Source organism: Anoplopoma fimbria, chromosome 9 (assembly GCF_027596085.1).
Source record: "Anoplopoma fimbria isolate UVic2021 breed Golden Eagle Sablefish chromosome 9, Afim_UVic_2022, whole genome shotgun sequence".
In the NCBI taxonomy this organism is placed as follows: domain Eukaryota; kingdom Metazoa; phylum Chordata; class Actinopteri; order Perciformes; family Anoplopomatidae; genus Anoplopoma; species Anoplopoma fimbria.
The window spans coordinates 21,179,981-21,195,865 of record NC_072457.1 but is presented as its reverse complement, the minus strand read 5'-3'; the positions used below and the strand labels follow the sequence as shown (position 1 = coordinate 21,195,865).

At 40.0% G+C, this 15,885-nt stretch overlaps 2 protein-coding genes across 3 annotated transcripts; one reads left to right on the top strand and one right to left on the bottom strand.

Moving 5' to 3' along the window:
• The first annotated feature begins 29 nt into the window (after window positions 1-29).
• Window positions 30-5,477, top strand: f8a (coagulation factor VIII associated). 2 transcript variants are annotated; one of them, XM_054604343.1, is made up of 12 exons: window positions 30-221; window positions 617-663; window positions 1,782-1,854; window positions 2,795-2,954; window positions 3,172-3,240; window positions 3,363-3,483; window positions 3,601-3,693; window positions 3,986-4,050; window positions 4,469-4,550; window positions 4,701-4,747; window positions 5,104-5,159; window positions 5,274-5,477. In XM_054604343.1, exons 1-12 carry the CDS (start codon window positions 157-159, stop codon window positions 5,353-5,355), a joined length of 960 nt encoding a protein of 319 aa, XP_054460318.1. In that variant the 5' UTR covers window positions 30-156; the 3' UTR covers window positions 5,356-5,477. The 2 variants fall into 2 exon arrangements, with proteins under 2 accessions (XP_054460318.1, XP_054460321.1); XM_054604346.1 differs by lacking the exon at window positions 30-221 and adding an exon at window positions 245-330.
• A 103-nt stretch (window positions 5,478-5,580) lies between these two features.
• emp1 (epithelial membrane protein 1) lies at window positions 5,581-10,865 on the bottom strand. Its single transcript, XM_054604348.1, has 5 exons — window positions 10,752-10,865; window positions 9,782-9,872; window positions 8,878-8,980; window positions 8,546-8,686; window positions 5,581-7,322 (listed from the first exon to the last, which is right to left on the bottom strand). The coding sequence occupies exons 2-5, from the start codon at window positions 9,854-9,856 to the stop codon at window positions 7,162-7,164; spliced, it is 480 nt and encodes a 159-aa protein (XP_054460323.1). The 5' UTR covers window positions 9,857-9,872; window positions 10,752-10,865; the 3' UTR covers window positions 5,581-7,161.
• Window positions 10,866-15,885: the final 5,020 nt, after the last annotated feature.

The window sequence follows — 15,885 nt, the reverse complement described above, 5'->3', positions numbered from 1 at the left end:
CCCCTCTGAAATATGGTGGAGTGAAAGATAAAATAGTAAGTAAGTAAAGTATCTCACAGTTTTACTACAGACTTTGAAATAATGAAGCTGCCACCAGTCTCATCCTGAATTCAGTTGGTTTTTTTGCAGCATATCTTCTTATTCCGGCCTTCTTTGATGAGCGCCGCCCTGACCAATGAGAAGGCGAGGCGTCTATTCGACGAGCCAATCAACGCGCTCTTGTCAGTCGGACTTCCGGGTTTGGTTTGTTGTGTTGTTTTCTGAATTGATCATGGCGGCGGAGGGCGACTTTCTGGCAAGATACCGTGCTGTGTCAAATAAACTAAAGAAGTAAGGGGTTCAGTGACATTACTCCAGATGGAAAGAGGACTTAATGCTACATAAATATATAGACAGCCAGCGGTCACAAGCTAGGCTAAGCTAACAGATAGCATGGTGCTGTCATTGCTTCCAGCTTCACGTGACGCTGTTTAAAGTCACTATGAGGGCCTGCATTGAAGATTGTAATGAAATATCATGTTAATAGATTAGCTGATATGAATGTCTGTAGTTTAGCTGGCCTGCTGGATGTCTTATGGTTACGTTTTTATACATGTCTTGTGTTTCCTTGTCGCAGACGGTTTCTACGGAAGCCCAATGTGGCGGAGGCGAGTGAGCAGTTTGGTGAGTGTCTCTGCATCCAAACGGGACCTTTACACTCCCAGTGTCCCCCTCAGGCCCTGACCCCTGACCCCTCAGGGACCTACTGACGTCTCCTGGTATATGATTTAGTGTGAGAGGGCTTGAAATGGTGCAAACACCTAAAGGACATCAACTAAATGAGATGTTTGATGAATAAATACGTGTTCTGTAGTCTCTGATTCTATGTGTTTTTATGACAAACCTCTTTGATTACCATTTTTTTTTTACGTCTTCATGTTTTCACTGGTTACCCACCCGGTGTTTGACGTCACATTGCTATGATTTGTGGGTAATTCCCTTCGGGCAAAGTCTGCAGAAATGCGTTCTTACGGAAAGGGTTCATTCAATTCAATTCAGTTTATTTTGTATAGCCCAGAATCACAAATTACAAATTAGCCTCAGAGGGCTTTACAATCTGTACACATGTGACATCCTCTGTCCTTAGACCCTCACATCCTCTGTCCTTAGACCCTCACATCCTCTGTCCTTAGACACTCACATCCTCTGTCCTTAGACCCTCACATCCTCTGTCCTTAGACACTCACATCCTCTGTCCTTAGACCCTCACATCCTCTGTCCTTAGACACTCACATCCTCTGTCCTTAGACACTCACATCCTCTGTCCTTAGAACCTCACATCCTCTGTCCTTAGACCCTCACATCCTCTGTCCTTAGACCCTCACATCCTCTGTCCTTAGACCCTCACATCCTCTGTCCCTGAACCCTCACATCGGCACAGGAAAAACCCTTTAACAGGGAGAAAAAAGGAAGAAACCTCTGGGAGAGCGACAGAGGAGGGATCCTTCTCCCGGGATGGACAGAATGCATCCTGGGAGAAGGGCTCAAAATGTCTGTGAGAGACTCAAACACTCGATGATGTGACAGTGGGACTGAACTAAACCCTCACGGACTTTTAGGGAGCGTGCCTCAATATCTGTGACTCTGTGAGATGAGGATTGGTCCAATGAGACTCTACGTTCTGTAGGCACCACATAACACCGAACTCCAGCCTTTCTCCTTGCTATCCTCCATGTTATTGAGGAATTAACAGTTTTATCACAGTGTTATCAATGTATTTTCTGTTTTTCATTGTGCTTCAGGTCAGTTAGCAAAAGAGCTGAAGCAGCAGGACTGCCTTCAGTATGCTGCCTTCTGTAACCTGGCCATGGCTCGGTGAGTGGACACTTTTGTATTCTCATACATACATACATACATACATACATACATACATACATACATACATACATACATACATACATACATACATACATACATACATACATGCAACAGATTGACCTGGACCATCTCAGAGTCACAATACAGTAGACACTCTAAGGTCAAAAGTATGCAGCCACTTTTGTCCACATGTGTTGGTGTACTTGCATGTGTTGCAATACAGGGATATATTTATATTAAAACATACAGTGAAAGTTCACACAAAAGCCCACTTTCAACTTTGTGGCTAAACTTGGGAAATGCCCTTTTCTGTATTTGGCCTTGTGCACAAATCGAGGTACATAAGTTAAGTTTCTCCCAGTTTGTTGTGAAAGAGCTTTTACTCTTTTGCACAGAGCACTGACCTCAAAGCCATCTAACATGTTTTAGACTATGCCAACTGTGAGACAGACAGACATCACCCGCAATCCACGGCCGACCTCATTAATGTTCTTGTAGCTTATATGAGAAAAATCTCTCAAGCCAAGCTTCCAATTTAGCAGAAAGCATTGAGGTTGACACCACATGTGGTTGTAGTGTACAGGTGTTCACATAGTTTAAGCCATGTACTGTATTTAAAGTCATATGTTCTCATCACAAAACATCTCATCACAAAACTCAAGTAACTGTTGTTTTTTTTAAAAAGCAAGTAAATGTCATCAGTGACATGTTAATAACATTAAGGGCTTGAACGGAAAAGATAATTTACTACAATATCTGTGCATTAATTTAGTAATTTGCCAGTTCTCCACTAGTCAGGCACATCGTATCATGTTTGTACAAACATTTGAAATTCTTTATCAACTCCAATAAAGGCTGATTGTTTCTAATGGCCATCACATGTTTATTGTTAACCTATTCGATGGTGTGTCGCACACCCTGATTATCTTGACTGCAGGTGTGAGCAGACTCTTTTCAACGCTCCTGGAGAGGCTCTGGCGCTAACCGATGCTGCCCGCCTCTTCCTCTCATCTGAGAAGGAGAACCGGGCGCTGCAAGCCCCGGGCTTTGACGAGCACCTTCAAGCTGCACTCAACTGCTACAGTTTTGCCATCAAGGTACATGAAGATTCCTAGTTTTACTTCCAAGTGCTTGAAGCAATAGTTGTTCTCTGTAAATATCTTGAGAAATGTAAGTACTAATACACTTTATGTGAATTTTGTGGTTCATACATGAGATTAAGGGTTTCAGAGTAGATTATGGAGTACATTGCAGTATTGTTTCCACAGTTCTAAAGAGACTGTAAAATAATGCTCATGTGCAAATGGCTTACAGGTGCACATTGAGATGAACCAGCCTGTGATGGCAGCCAGCCTGTGTCTAGAACTTGGCAATGCCCTCAAGGTAAAACTCAGCTCCAAGCGGTCCTGAATGAAAAATGTACTTGATCTTTGCTTTTGATTTTAACCTGATATACTGTTACTCCAATGTCACGTTAATCTCAACTCCTCCTCTGGATTCCAAAGGAGATGAACAGACCAGGAGAGGCTATCGTTCACTTCCAGAGGGCTGCAGAGCTGCAAACACAGACGCCGATGGAAGCTCTGCTGTCAATGGGAGAAATGGCCACGTGTAAAATACTCACCCGTGAGTTCCGTCTGTCAGTTTACATCTGATACGTAGCTGATGTGTGTTTTTATGTGCACATGTGATTCGACCTGATTATCTAGAGTTTAAACGTGCATGTCTCTTGTGTCTGTGCAGGAGACTACGACGGTGCTCTGTCAGTGTTCACAGAGATGCAGCTGATGTGCCAGGAGAGAGGACTGCAGCTACCGGGCATCAACACCCCTGTTGGTGAGGCTTTGCATTTATTTATGAGCTCCGGCTGCTAAAATAGTCATATGTATGAATGGAGGTTGAGCACAATATGTCAAAAACAAAAACAAAGGGGTAAGAATATTTTTAACGCTGAGATCAAAAGCTTGATGTTCAAACAAGCGAAAGAAAAATAAACCAGGATCAGTGTTCAGAGGCAGTGCCTCACTTTCTGCTTAGATATTGTTGTTGCACTTTATTTGATGACACTGACTGGAAAACAGTAAAATAATGATATTAATTTCTCTGTTTCTTCATTTTACCAAAAAAGGTGCCTTTTTGGACATTGTGGCAAAATGTGAAATATCCAGAGTTTTACTGCTGATGTTGCTTGAGGTAAGCATGTTGGTTTTATATATAAAGACAAGACATTGCAAGAAAACCGCCTCAATAAGGGAAAATATATTTTTTAGAATGTATGAACCATTCTTTTCACTTCCCCCAGGGAATGCTATATTGTATAGGTAGTTGTGATACAACACTGTATACCCAGTGCAAGTACTTTTAACCACTGATACGCATCAGCACCTGCCAACACTTCAGTGTCAAACAGCCATCAGCTGCCAGGCCAGCTACAGTTTTAGCATTAAAAGAAGAAAACACCTCCACATCAACAACGACGCAACAGAAAATATTGCATTACCGATGCCAAGTATTGATATTTTATCACAATACTTTGCATCCCACATCTGTACATGACTTTCTGGTGCAGCAGCACTCTAATGGTCCAAACGTTGCTTGTTTTTCCGAGCAGCCTCCGCCTCAGAAGTTGTTACCAGAACATGCCCAGACCCTGGAGAGATACGCATGGGAGTCTTTTGACCCTCACAGCCAAGGTAAAAAGCAACTCAATATTTATCTATTATGTGAGCAAAAAAACGTATGATTCATACACGTTTGTTTGTTCACCGTGAATCCAGATCATGAATCCACTGATTGGCATGCTTTTGAAGTGGTGTAATCATGGTTCTTGTCCTCTCCTTCAGTGAACTTCCTGCCTGAGAATGTTTTCCTGCTCCTGCAGTCAGTAGTGGTGAGTTTCATCTTCCACATACTTGTACACTTCACAGGATTTCCTGATCCTTCATAAGGGAAAAATAATGGAGACTGTCTTCCCTTGCCAATGGAATATTTCTTTTTTTGTTCCATTTGCAGTGGTGTCCGTGTGTGTAGCCTTTTAATATGAGACCATCAGTTCATGATTGGTGTTTGACATGACCTAAATAAAAGATTAAAGCAAGTTGTTCTGGATGAACAGACTCTATCCACATTTTTGGAAGAGCTATAAATGTGCATAATCATTGACAAGACGCGGAGAACTTGTCAAGGTCATCTGAATCTGCAGTTCTGGTTTTATTTGTGCAGCGTAACATTAAATCTGTTTTGCAGATGGCGTGTCAGGAGAAAGACACAGAGTCCCTCAAGTCTCTTCAGACTGAGCTTTGGTGAGCATTCAAAAATGTTCATTTCCATCCTGTGATGGGGATTGAGCAGCATTTTTATTGCACCTCAATCTTGAATTTCCATACTGATTGTGTGTTTTTTTTCTCTCCCCTCAGGCCATTTCTGACTGCAGAGCAGAATCATCTCCTCCACCTGGTGGTTCAGGAGCGCATCACGCCGTCTGGACAAGGCATTTAGTCAGTCAAGGTTTTGCTCATTTCCTCTGGGAACGATACTTAATATTATGGAACATTCCTGTTTCTGACTGGGTCTGTTGTAAGGCCCGAAGAAGTGTTGTCTTCAAAACCTCTGTGTTGTAACTTGCACTCAAGAGAAATGCTCGCAACACAGAACTTTGCCCTTAGAAAGTGAAGTCAGACAGATTTCAAAATCAGTGAAAAGCCGAATAACATTGTGTAGTACTGTGTGTTGCTTTTTTTTTTGTAGAGTTTCTAATTCAAATTCAAATGAATTTGGATGAAATCTTGTGTGCTCTCTTGTGAAGGCCACAGAACTGGACCAATGAATACATATTTGTTATGCAACAGTTACTTTTGTTGCATTAACAAAAGTAACTGTTGCATTATAAATGATGGAGTTTACTAGATGAAACAGGCTTTTGGTATAATTTGTTTTATTAATAATGATATGGCTTAAATTTCAATGTAATTACAAACAAAACCTTCAATTGCATAGTTTTGAATTATGGTGAAATGAAACAACATTGACCTCCATCCGTACACATTGCATGTACTTTTCTTATGATAGCAGCCAACTACACACACAAAATCAAACATGGTTTAAAAAAGAAAAGAAAAAAAACACTCGATACAAAATGTTACAAAAATATAATGGTTATAATGTACATAGATTAAGAAAAAGAAACTCTATACTGGTTGTAAAATGATGATACATGATTAAAACTACTCGTGCTGTATATTGAGGCTGGTCTTTTTCTGATTGTTCAAGTACTGCAGCAGGAATGTTGTAGTTTTGCCAACATGCCGTACCTTCACAGATACAGTATTTCTTTCCACTCTTCCACTCTGGAAGTAGTAACTGTCAGCCTCACCAGGTGATCATACACAATGGTCAGCACTCTGATCTCACAGATTATTTTCAACTACTAAGTCTCCAAAGGGCTGTTCTCCTCCCACACTGTCAGCTTTGTTAGTTGTTTAAAGGAATATTTGGACATTTTGTGGAAGTATTTCTCTTTCTTTCTTGCAGAGTTAGATGAGAAGAATGATGCCCCTCTCTTGTCTGTTTGGTAAACATGAAGCTATCTACAGCAGTGGGTTAGCTTAGTTTAGCACAATGACTGGAAACAGCAAGCGTGGCTGTCAAAAATCCCCTAACCAGCACCTCTAAAGCTCAGTTTATTCTTGTTTGTGTCAAAGGACGCTTGGCCAACAAGCACTCCAGCTCTTAGCCTCCTGAAACCACAATTTGACATTTTACTTTTTTGCTAGATGTTCAGTCTTTATGCGAAGCTATCCATCTGCTGGAAGTAGCTTATATATTTCTCAAAATGTCAAATATTCCTTTATAGTACTAATGGACATGAACTATTCTCAAATTCTAAATGTAACTACATTTTACAAGTCGATTGATTTATTATTATTATTATGTTATGGTTATACTGCTATGAAATGAGCCCTTTTTAAAAGGTAGCACAACCATCACATGTTAGCCCACACTGCCCTCCTCTCTCTTGAATCAAATAGAAATCTATGAAGTGAAATTTGTCAAGTTCAGCCCTTCATGCAATGATAGCATGATCTCCATTTCAATTCATAATATTCAAAATATAAACAAATGGCTCTTGTAAGCAATCAAACATTACCCCCCCTCCCCGTTTTCCTAGCTGCAGATGTAGATCATCAATCTTAAAAACATTTCCCCCCCGCCCCTCCAATTTATGAAGCAAATCCAATTCTTTTATTTTCCCAAATCCAAACCGGGGAACATGATCCCAGGCCTGACCTCGTTCCCTTTATCCTCTCACTCACTCTTCTTCCGCAGGACGAGGTAGGTGACGGCTAAGATGAAGGTGAGGACAAAAGAGATCCAGGCCAGGACGTAGGAGTGTCCGTACCCTCCATCCGTCTCTTTGGCGTGAAGCTCGGCCGTGTAGACGGAGGCTGCTATCATTATACACAGGCCTGTCGGAGAGAAAGGGGGGGGGGGGGAGTATTGTCACATGGACGCAGACGAGGAAATGAAGAAGTAGTTATTCTTCATATTACAAGATAAGGCTCATGAAGAAGGACGGTGGAGCAGACGGCTCCTTTGAAATCACGACATCATGACCGCATCACCTTGCTCGATCAAAAGCCAATTATATAAAGTCATGGCAATACATGTTAAAATCCTTTTACTTGTACTTTCTGTTAGTTCTTTTTCTGATCTAGTAGCAGTGCCAAAGATAATTCACAATTAACCGTCTTTACTCAATTGCATTTTGACAGACATCATTGTAGTTCACAGGTCTTCTGTCTACATAAATATGATCAGTTTGACCAAAATCTGTCATAACATGTGATTTATTTTATTTTTTTTAATGTAGGTTTATGTACCACACCTAATTCATTGCTAAGAATGTGACTTGACTTTACCATTTGGTTTTGAATACTGTAACTTGATGACAGATTTAAGGCGTCGATAACTACCACACTATCCTGCGTTTGTTGCAGACCGTTATTGAGCAATAAAGCTTAAATTGCAAAAGTGTTATTGTTCCATTTCCTGAAATCTGAATATTTATTGTCTTTATTTTTTTTATGAGTAATATGAAAAATAATCTGACAGAACTATGATTAAATTGTTAGTTTCGGCCCTTATTAGTACATAAATGAAAACCTCCTGACAAAATCTTTTGAACTTCTCCACCCCTTTTCTACAAACAGCCTCTCACCTAAATACATATTGCTTTCAGCGTCATTTGAATGTTCTGAAAATGCCTCCTCATTGAGACGTTTAATACAAAAGGCTGAAGTTTGAGAAGCGAAACCCTAACGTGCCGATAGTTTTACTCTGCTGCCGGGACTTTCAATCATGTGCCATTGGTTATGGGTTTTGTTTTGGGTTCTACATTTTGAATGCAGGACTTAACTCCATCCATATTAAAACAACTTAATGAGAATCTTTTAGCTCTGCTCTACCTTCTTCCTCTGAGAGAAAGTTAATACATTTTAAAGCCGTCTAATTCTCAGTCCTATCAAATAAAATGACTAACAGTTCCACACATGTCTAGAACAACTCTAAAGGCAAGCATTTAGCACACATCCTCCATGGAAAAGCACAAATTTCTGCTACAGGAAGCAAGAAAAACAAATCAATACTTCTCGCAGCTGCAGGTCAGATGTTTGACTCCCGGGTTACTTACAGGCGATTAGCTGCAAAATGCCAGTGAAGGTGAACCTCTGGCCCTTGGGTAGGGTGAACAGCTGAGCCACGAACACAAACAAGGCCAGAATGGCGAAAATACAGGCGAGCACTGAGGTGGCCTGCACCGTCTGGAGATATTCTGCAGCATCAGGACGACAAAAACAGACACACGGTCAGTGAAAGATCCCTAACAACACAGATACAAGGCAACAGCACTGTTTAAATGTGCCACTCTATTATTATTATTATTAACATCCATACAATAATCACTGTTTCTACATCTTAAAACATTGAATCTCCAGTCGGATCACGTCAACATGTGGACTTTACCTTCTGGGTAGGTTTTGGGCAGGTTTGTGTAATGCCAGGCTGAGCTTGTCAACTCCCACCTGCCCCACAGGTCAGTTGACACGGCATCAGTGATCCACCAGGCCTGAAGACACACGGGAAGATGGGAATAAACTCAGATATTCAGATTATCAAGGTGCACACAGTGTTTGCATTAAATGTAAAGAAATATTTAGTTTAGCTGTACTCATTTAATGTTAAAACGTCAGTGTCCCCTTATGTGAGCTCTTAATAACTTTGTTTTTTTAAAGGGGACATATTGTGGTGCTTTTTAAGTTCATACTTGTATTTTGGGTTTCTACTAGAAGATGTTTACATGCTTTAATTTTCCCCCAAAACACTTGCTGTGTCTGTCTGAATATGCCTGTATTCACCCTCGCTCTGAAACGCCTGTTTTAGCTCATTTCAATGGAATTACGTTGTCAGGCAACAGCTTGGGTCCATGTTTACTTCCTGTCAGCTGATGTCATTCACATACACAGCAACCGGGAATAAACTGTGATGCATTTAGAATGTTTACGTTTAAATCTGTCAACATAAATTGTTTACTTATGACATCACAACAGCAGCTTGTTTAAAGGCCCAGTGTCTGAAAACAGGCTGTGACTATTTCTCCCTAGATTGAATGATTCAATACTGTTAACATAGCACCTAGAGCTGTTTTATAATGAAAAACAAAGACATACAAATCTCACTTTTTATAATATGGGACCTTTTAGTATTTCATAAGAGCTGGTGAAAGTCTGTCTAACACTGTGGGTGGCAAAATACCCCCCCAAAAAAAGCATATCTTTAGGCCTTTGACCCCAATGTATTTCCATACAGAAATACATGTTGCTTGAGGCGTTTGAAAAATGCGTGTGAGTGCCTTTTGTTATCCGCTCACATTATCAATGGTGGCCACCAGCAGCAGGATGATGGTGGTGATGTGCAGAACAACGATCCCAGCCAGCATGAACATCGTTGCCTTCTGAAAACTGATAAAAGTGTGAAAAAAAAAAAAAAAAAAAAAAAAAAGGACGCACAAAGTTATTATTATTTCTCAGCGGAGGCGTGTGGGCACGAGAGAGCGTCACTTCTAATACGGTCAATCAAAACAGAAAGAATCATTTTTATTTTTTATTTTTTTTTTAAAAACAACATCCTGACAGAGAAGGAGAGTCGTTGCATGCGAGCCCAAACTCGCCCCAGAAGTCTCGCGGACTCACACAATTTTGGAATTACGCACATCTGCTGTCACACACACACACACACACACACACACACACACTTCACACAACCGGTGTACAAACTTAAATATTGTTTTACACGTTTTTTCTCCAATAGTGACACACTGATCTGTTTGCTTAACGACTCGGGTGTTTTCGGCTTTAGTCGACAATAAAGGCGCATTTGTTTAGACGGTGTGAGGGCATTCCTTTAACGGGGCTGCGCTCCTCCACACACACACACACACACACACACACACACACACACACACACACGGGGCCTGTACTATAGTCAACAACTTTGAAAAGAGCGCGAGAGCACGACGACGTAAAACAATAATAAACACACCTCTTACTTATTATCTATTCAAACACAAACACCATGTTCTGTTAATCTCTATGTTCATCTTCACAGTTTAGCGCTGCGCGTTCTTTCAGATACTTTTCCTTTTTGCGCTCGGTCATATCCGCACAATTCTTCAAAGCGCTGGTTGGAAAAAAAAAATCTCTAGTTAACTTTTCTGCACTCTACACAACAACAAAAAACAAGGAAAAACTTCCATTAAATCATGCAAGAGAGTGTTTCACAGCGTGCAGTCCTGAGAACAACACTTCATAGAGTCGTAAGCGCCGTGGATTAAAAGTTACCTGAATGCGCCTTAACGCACGGCCCCGGGAGTGATTTTGGGAATGTGAAAGAGCGTAGACCCACCCAGCTTTGAATTCGCAGCACACACATCACCCTGTTTTCCCCTCTCCATTCCCTCTCTTTCCTCTCACCAAGCCCCACCCATAAAGTTTCTCTTTTTTTTCTCTCCCCCTCTCAATGAAATGTCCAGACTAGGTTGTCCCCTTCAACTCCAAACGTTGCGTAAAGAGGATCAGTCTTTAGAAATCATTCATACTTGGATAGTTTTTTTTTAAACATCCTTCTCTATTCCTCAGATATCTTTCCCCACAGGCTGATGACTTATTTAAGTGAGATTTATCTTCTTTGTACAGCTACAACAAATATAATTTTGGACACACATAAGCGAGTGTTTTTCTTGTGCATTCACACTCTTTGCCAGTTTATTCACATAAAATAAGTTGTACAAAGATGGGACATTAAGAATTCTGCCTTGTCCCAGGGAAACCTTCACTGACACCAACGTCAAACGTGAAATGAAATACCGGCTTATGTAGATTGCAGTTTTGATTGGTCAGAATCAAATTCATAAAGATTATTCAGTGTGACTGCATTAATTCTGCTTTTATCACATTGACATGTGTTGAGTTCGTTAGCAGCAGTGAGAGGACCAGAAGCATGTGCAGTGAACATGATGTGTCCTCACATGAGCTCTTAATATTCTAATTCTGCAACACTTTGGGTGGCAAAATATTAATATATATATATATATATTGACATTCAAATCCTGGGTATTCTCAAGTGGTTAAATCACACATGCAGTGGACTGAGCTTCCATTGAAAATGTCATTCATAAAATACACTTAACAACCTTTTTCTACATTTATAAACTCAACTATAAAACATTTAGTTTTTCCTCTGGACACCAAAAAACACAAAAAAAGTCGGCGTGAATAAGAAAAAATTGCTTACGTTTACAACGGTTGCCACCAGAAACAGGACGGGGTAAATAAACATACTGTTCCCTTCAGATAAACGGTCATATCTTAACCGCAAACTGGCATATTTTAAATAGACGCTGCCACATAGGTATTATTATTGGCTGTAGTGAAATCCTATCATGTTATTAGGGGATTACCTGGCAGACAGTGCATATCTGGTAAAGCCTTTTATCACCGGTCTCAGATGAAAGAAAGCTCCAACAGATATGTGTCTTCTTATTTCTACAACAAAACAGTGTGTAAAAATAGTATTAGAACATTTATGTCTCCTAACAGGCCTCATGTCTGCCTCTGTCCTATCTCCCATCAGGCCGTGTGGTGTCTCAGTGAAGACCACATGGACTGAGGAAGTCCTGATCCCAGTGCTACAATGGCTGCTTTATCCTCCTGGAGGTGGGATGAGGATAGATGCCATAATTGCTTCCTTTGCTTCTTTCACCGACCGCTCCCTCATTTGTTGACGGCACAGATTCACTCGGTAACCTGGAAACAACACATCAGGAGACGAGGGATCACACTGAGGCTTCCCCACTCGGGTCATCTGTGGCCGGAAGAAAAAACAGAGTTCACACGGCTCGCTGCAGAAAGCAGAGAGAGAGTACAATATGTACAGATACTACAATGGAAGTAAAAGAGGAAGTGGGATGTGTTTTCTCAGTGGTTTGGCATGGATCTAACTGAAGGCTCCCCTCTGCTACAGTCGTTTTAAAGCATCATCACTGGATTAAACAATCTGCAGAGACTCGAGGCGATCTTTAAAAAACCCAGAAGGTCTTTTAACAACGCATACCGCTGTTCTCAATGTATTTCCAGAATCCCCAAAGATCTACTGAATCTTTTTTCTAAAGTTTCTAGTGTATTATCTAATCCAGGCAGTCAGAACATAAGGTCTCATCTCTTTTTTGCAAAATATGAACACTTAATTTTGTGTAATATTGGAATGTGAAATCAACATATACCGATATAACTGATAATTTATTTTTAAATGTAGTTCCCACTGCCATTTTTCTTTGAATTTGGTAAAGCAATGGTGGAAGAAGAACTCAGATCCTTTACTAAAGTAAAGGTCATAATTTCACACTGTAAAAATACTCTCTACTATAATCAGCAACATTTACTTAAAGTATTATGTATAAGTACTTAATGCCTGTAATATAAAATGTCCACTGTGAATAATATATTATATTATGACATTTTTAGATTGTTAATAGTGATGTATCAATATGTAAGCAGCGTTTTACTGTTACAGCTGTTCAAGGTGGAGCCAGATTTACCTACTTTTATGAAGGACTGTGACTAATGATTACCTTTGTTATGGATTAATCTGCTCTATAAATAACATAGAATGGAAATACCAAAGTAAATAACAAGTAAAGTACATGTAGCTCAAGTACTGTACATGAGTAAATCCATTACTTTCCACCATTGGGCAACAGTGGGACAACTTTAGGTAAAAGGAATATTTTCACCCAAATTCTCTTTTCTTTTGTGTTGAGAAATCTGGAAATACTTTCAGGACAGAAGTACATGTTTCAAAGATTGCAAGGTAATCATTTCTCAGAAGAAACACGAGAGGCCCAAACTGGGGGGTAGTTTTTTTGTTTTTTTTAAGTTGAGCATCTGCGGATCAGACCAACTGAAACCTAATAACTTTTTTAGAGCGAGGACATTTCTCACAAGTTCTGTGTTGCATAACGTTGTGCAACGCTGACTGGGCGCTGATAGAGCCATTAGAGTTATTCTCCGCTGCTATTATTGTCTCGCTGAGATGAAAATCATATTGAGGGCTGTATTATTGTCAGACGGGGGGAAGTACTTTCTCCTGGTAGTAACTCTGAATAGAAGTCAGACCATTATATCTGACCCCTGATGGTTTGTCATATCCTCACATTGAACGGTGAGTGGGTTTTCAGCAGCGCTGGTTTATCCTGATCTGAGTCACTGGAGTTTTCTATTCCCATCACAATGTGTGGGCCTCTAGAAAGTACAACCTTAACGTCCATCTAGCAGTGGGGAAAGACATTAAACAGAAGTAGCTGCTGCTGAAATACTGATATCTTTCAGGAATAAATGCTGGCAATAATCTCATGTCTGACTTTGAATGGCTCTAGGGACGTAGGTCTGACGGTTGGTCCACCATTTTAGTTTAGGGCTGGCCAATAATTCAATGTGATGATTTATTATGTTTCAGTGGAATCATATCGTGATGAAATCACAATCAAGTGTAAAGTTGATCTTAACAACAACCTACTAACTAAAATTTCTCACTAAAGTTCTTAATTCAGTGAGAAAATACTCTTTATTTGTCAAGTATCTAATTCACTCAAAACATATGGTTATTTCATAATGACTATTAACTAAATGAATGACCAGAAAGCTTGCTTTATTGTAGTACATATATTGTTATTGAGATGTAAAATTACCTTTATCAGGTTCAAAGATTTGGGCCATATGGACCAGCACGACTTTTGTCCAGACTAAATGACCAACAATCAACGGATGGATTGCCATAAAGTTTTATACAGGCATTTATGTTTCTTCCACGATTTTCCCAGATAACTTTGGAGATGCTCTGTCATCCAGCACCAGTGTTTGGTCTAAAATTCCAGCTGCACTTTGTGTTTAAGGATGATTAGAAAATGCTAGCATGCTAAAGTGCTACGCTAATAGAGCAGATAAGGTAAATATTACACCTGCTCAGTTCTTCGCATCAGCTCGTTAGCGTTTCCATTGCGAGTATGTTAGCATGCTAATGATAGCAATTAAGCACAAAGACCCACTTCACAGACCTACTAGCATGCACTATTTGTCCAGCAGAGGCCACATGCAGCACCATAGTGCTGAGGTCGCTATGCAGCACACATCTTTCCAAAATATGTTGTTTTTTTAACACAAATGGATAATTATTTTCCTGAAATTTTGTTTTCTTTTGTGTGTGTGAACTAATCTCATTTCACCGGGACCCCTAAAAATGATTCAGTCTTTAGTTGAAATGGCCACAACTCACTACTGGTAAACATCTGTGACTGGTGTTGAGCGGTCTTAAGTACACATTGCTTCATTTAAGGGGTCACAAGCTCAAAATGATCGCAACAACTGATCTATGAATACACTTTGAATTCAAGCAGCCACCTTCTTTGCACAAAACCACTCACCCCAAGAGGTGTCACGGATCAGGAGTTTCTTGTCTGTGAATGAAAGAGGACATACTCAGTATTTCATGCTGATTTTAAATAATGCAGGATGACCAGCGCTCTACCCGGCTTAATCTTATCTGAGGTGCTGGAGGTTTCAAAAAGTCCAAACTGATGAAAGAGAACTCCGCACACTTTGATCTATGCTGTCAAATAAAGTGTTCACTGCGTAGATCTAAGTGTGCGTGTATCTCTTTTCTCATATTGGTTGGTGCTTTTGTTTTATTGGGATTCTTGGTATTCAGATTATCCGATACAATGTGTTCATGAGATCGGCAGCAGTACAAAACTACAGAGCATGGTCTGGTTTACAGATGAACTGAATTATTGACACACAGAAATTTAATTTGAACCTACTTACTTAATGCATCAGTTGCAAATCATGCTACTTTAAAAAAAAAACATACTTCAAGCTAGACTTATGTTGTTCATTCTGTACACATGACATCTGTTGCATTCTGTCCATCCTGGGAGAAGGATCCCTCCTCTGTCGCTCTCCCATAGGTTTCTTCCTTTTTCTCCCTGTTGAAGGTTTTTTTTAGGGGATTATTTCCTGTTGCCATGTTGCATGTGTACAGATTGTACAGCCCTCTGAGGCAAATTTGTAATTTGTGATTTTGGGCTCTACAAAATAAACTGAATTGAAAAATTGAATAGACATCTCTTATACCTTCATCATGTTTTTCATATTCATTCAATTGGGATTATTGGGGAAAACAAAAATACAAATATATTTCTCTCACTTTCTGTGACCATGTGTGAGATATTAGGAGCCTAAATGACATGTCATGCTATAAATAAGGTGGTTCTTAAAAGGCTCCACTCTGACCTTGATGTACAGCTCTGTTTGTGTGGTAAAACTGCTCAGCACAGACACATTGATGAGTTGAATTACTTCAATTGAGTTAACATGCTCCTGCTAGAATAAGTGAATATAGTGTCACTATGATAACCAAAAA

Excerpts from the sequence above, each read along its gene's own strand:
- f8a (XM_054604343.1), top strand. The coding sequence starts at position 157 with ATGAGCGCCGCCCTGACCAATGAGAAGGCGAGGCGTCTATTCGACGAG. Across the intron at positions 1,855-2,794 it reads TGTAACCTGGCCATGGCTCG|GTGTGAGCAGACTCTTTTCA; the intron begins GTGAGTGGACAC and ends TCTTGACTGCAG. Across the intron at positions 4,051-4,468 it reads TACTGCTGATGTTGCTTGAG|CCTCCGCCTCAGAAGTTGTT; the intron begins GTAAGCATGTTG and ends TTTTCCGAGCAG.
- emp1 (XM_054604348.1), bottom strand. The coding sequence starts at position 9,856 with ATGTTCATGCTGGCTGGGATCGTTGTTCTGCACATCACCACCATCATC. Across the intron at positions 8,687-8,877 it reads GCCCAAAACCTACCCAGAAG|AATATCTCCAGACGGTGCAG; the intron begins GTAAAGTCCACA and ends CTGATGCTGCAG. Across the intron at positions 7,323-8,545 it reads CATTTTGCAGCTAATCGCCT|GCCTGTGTATAATGATAGCA; the intron begins GTAAGTAACCCG and ends TCTCTCCGACAG.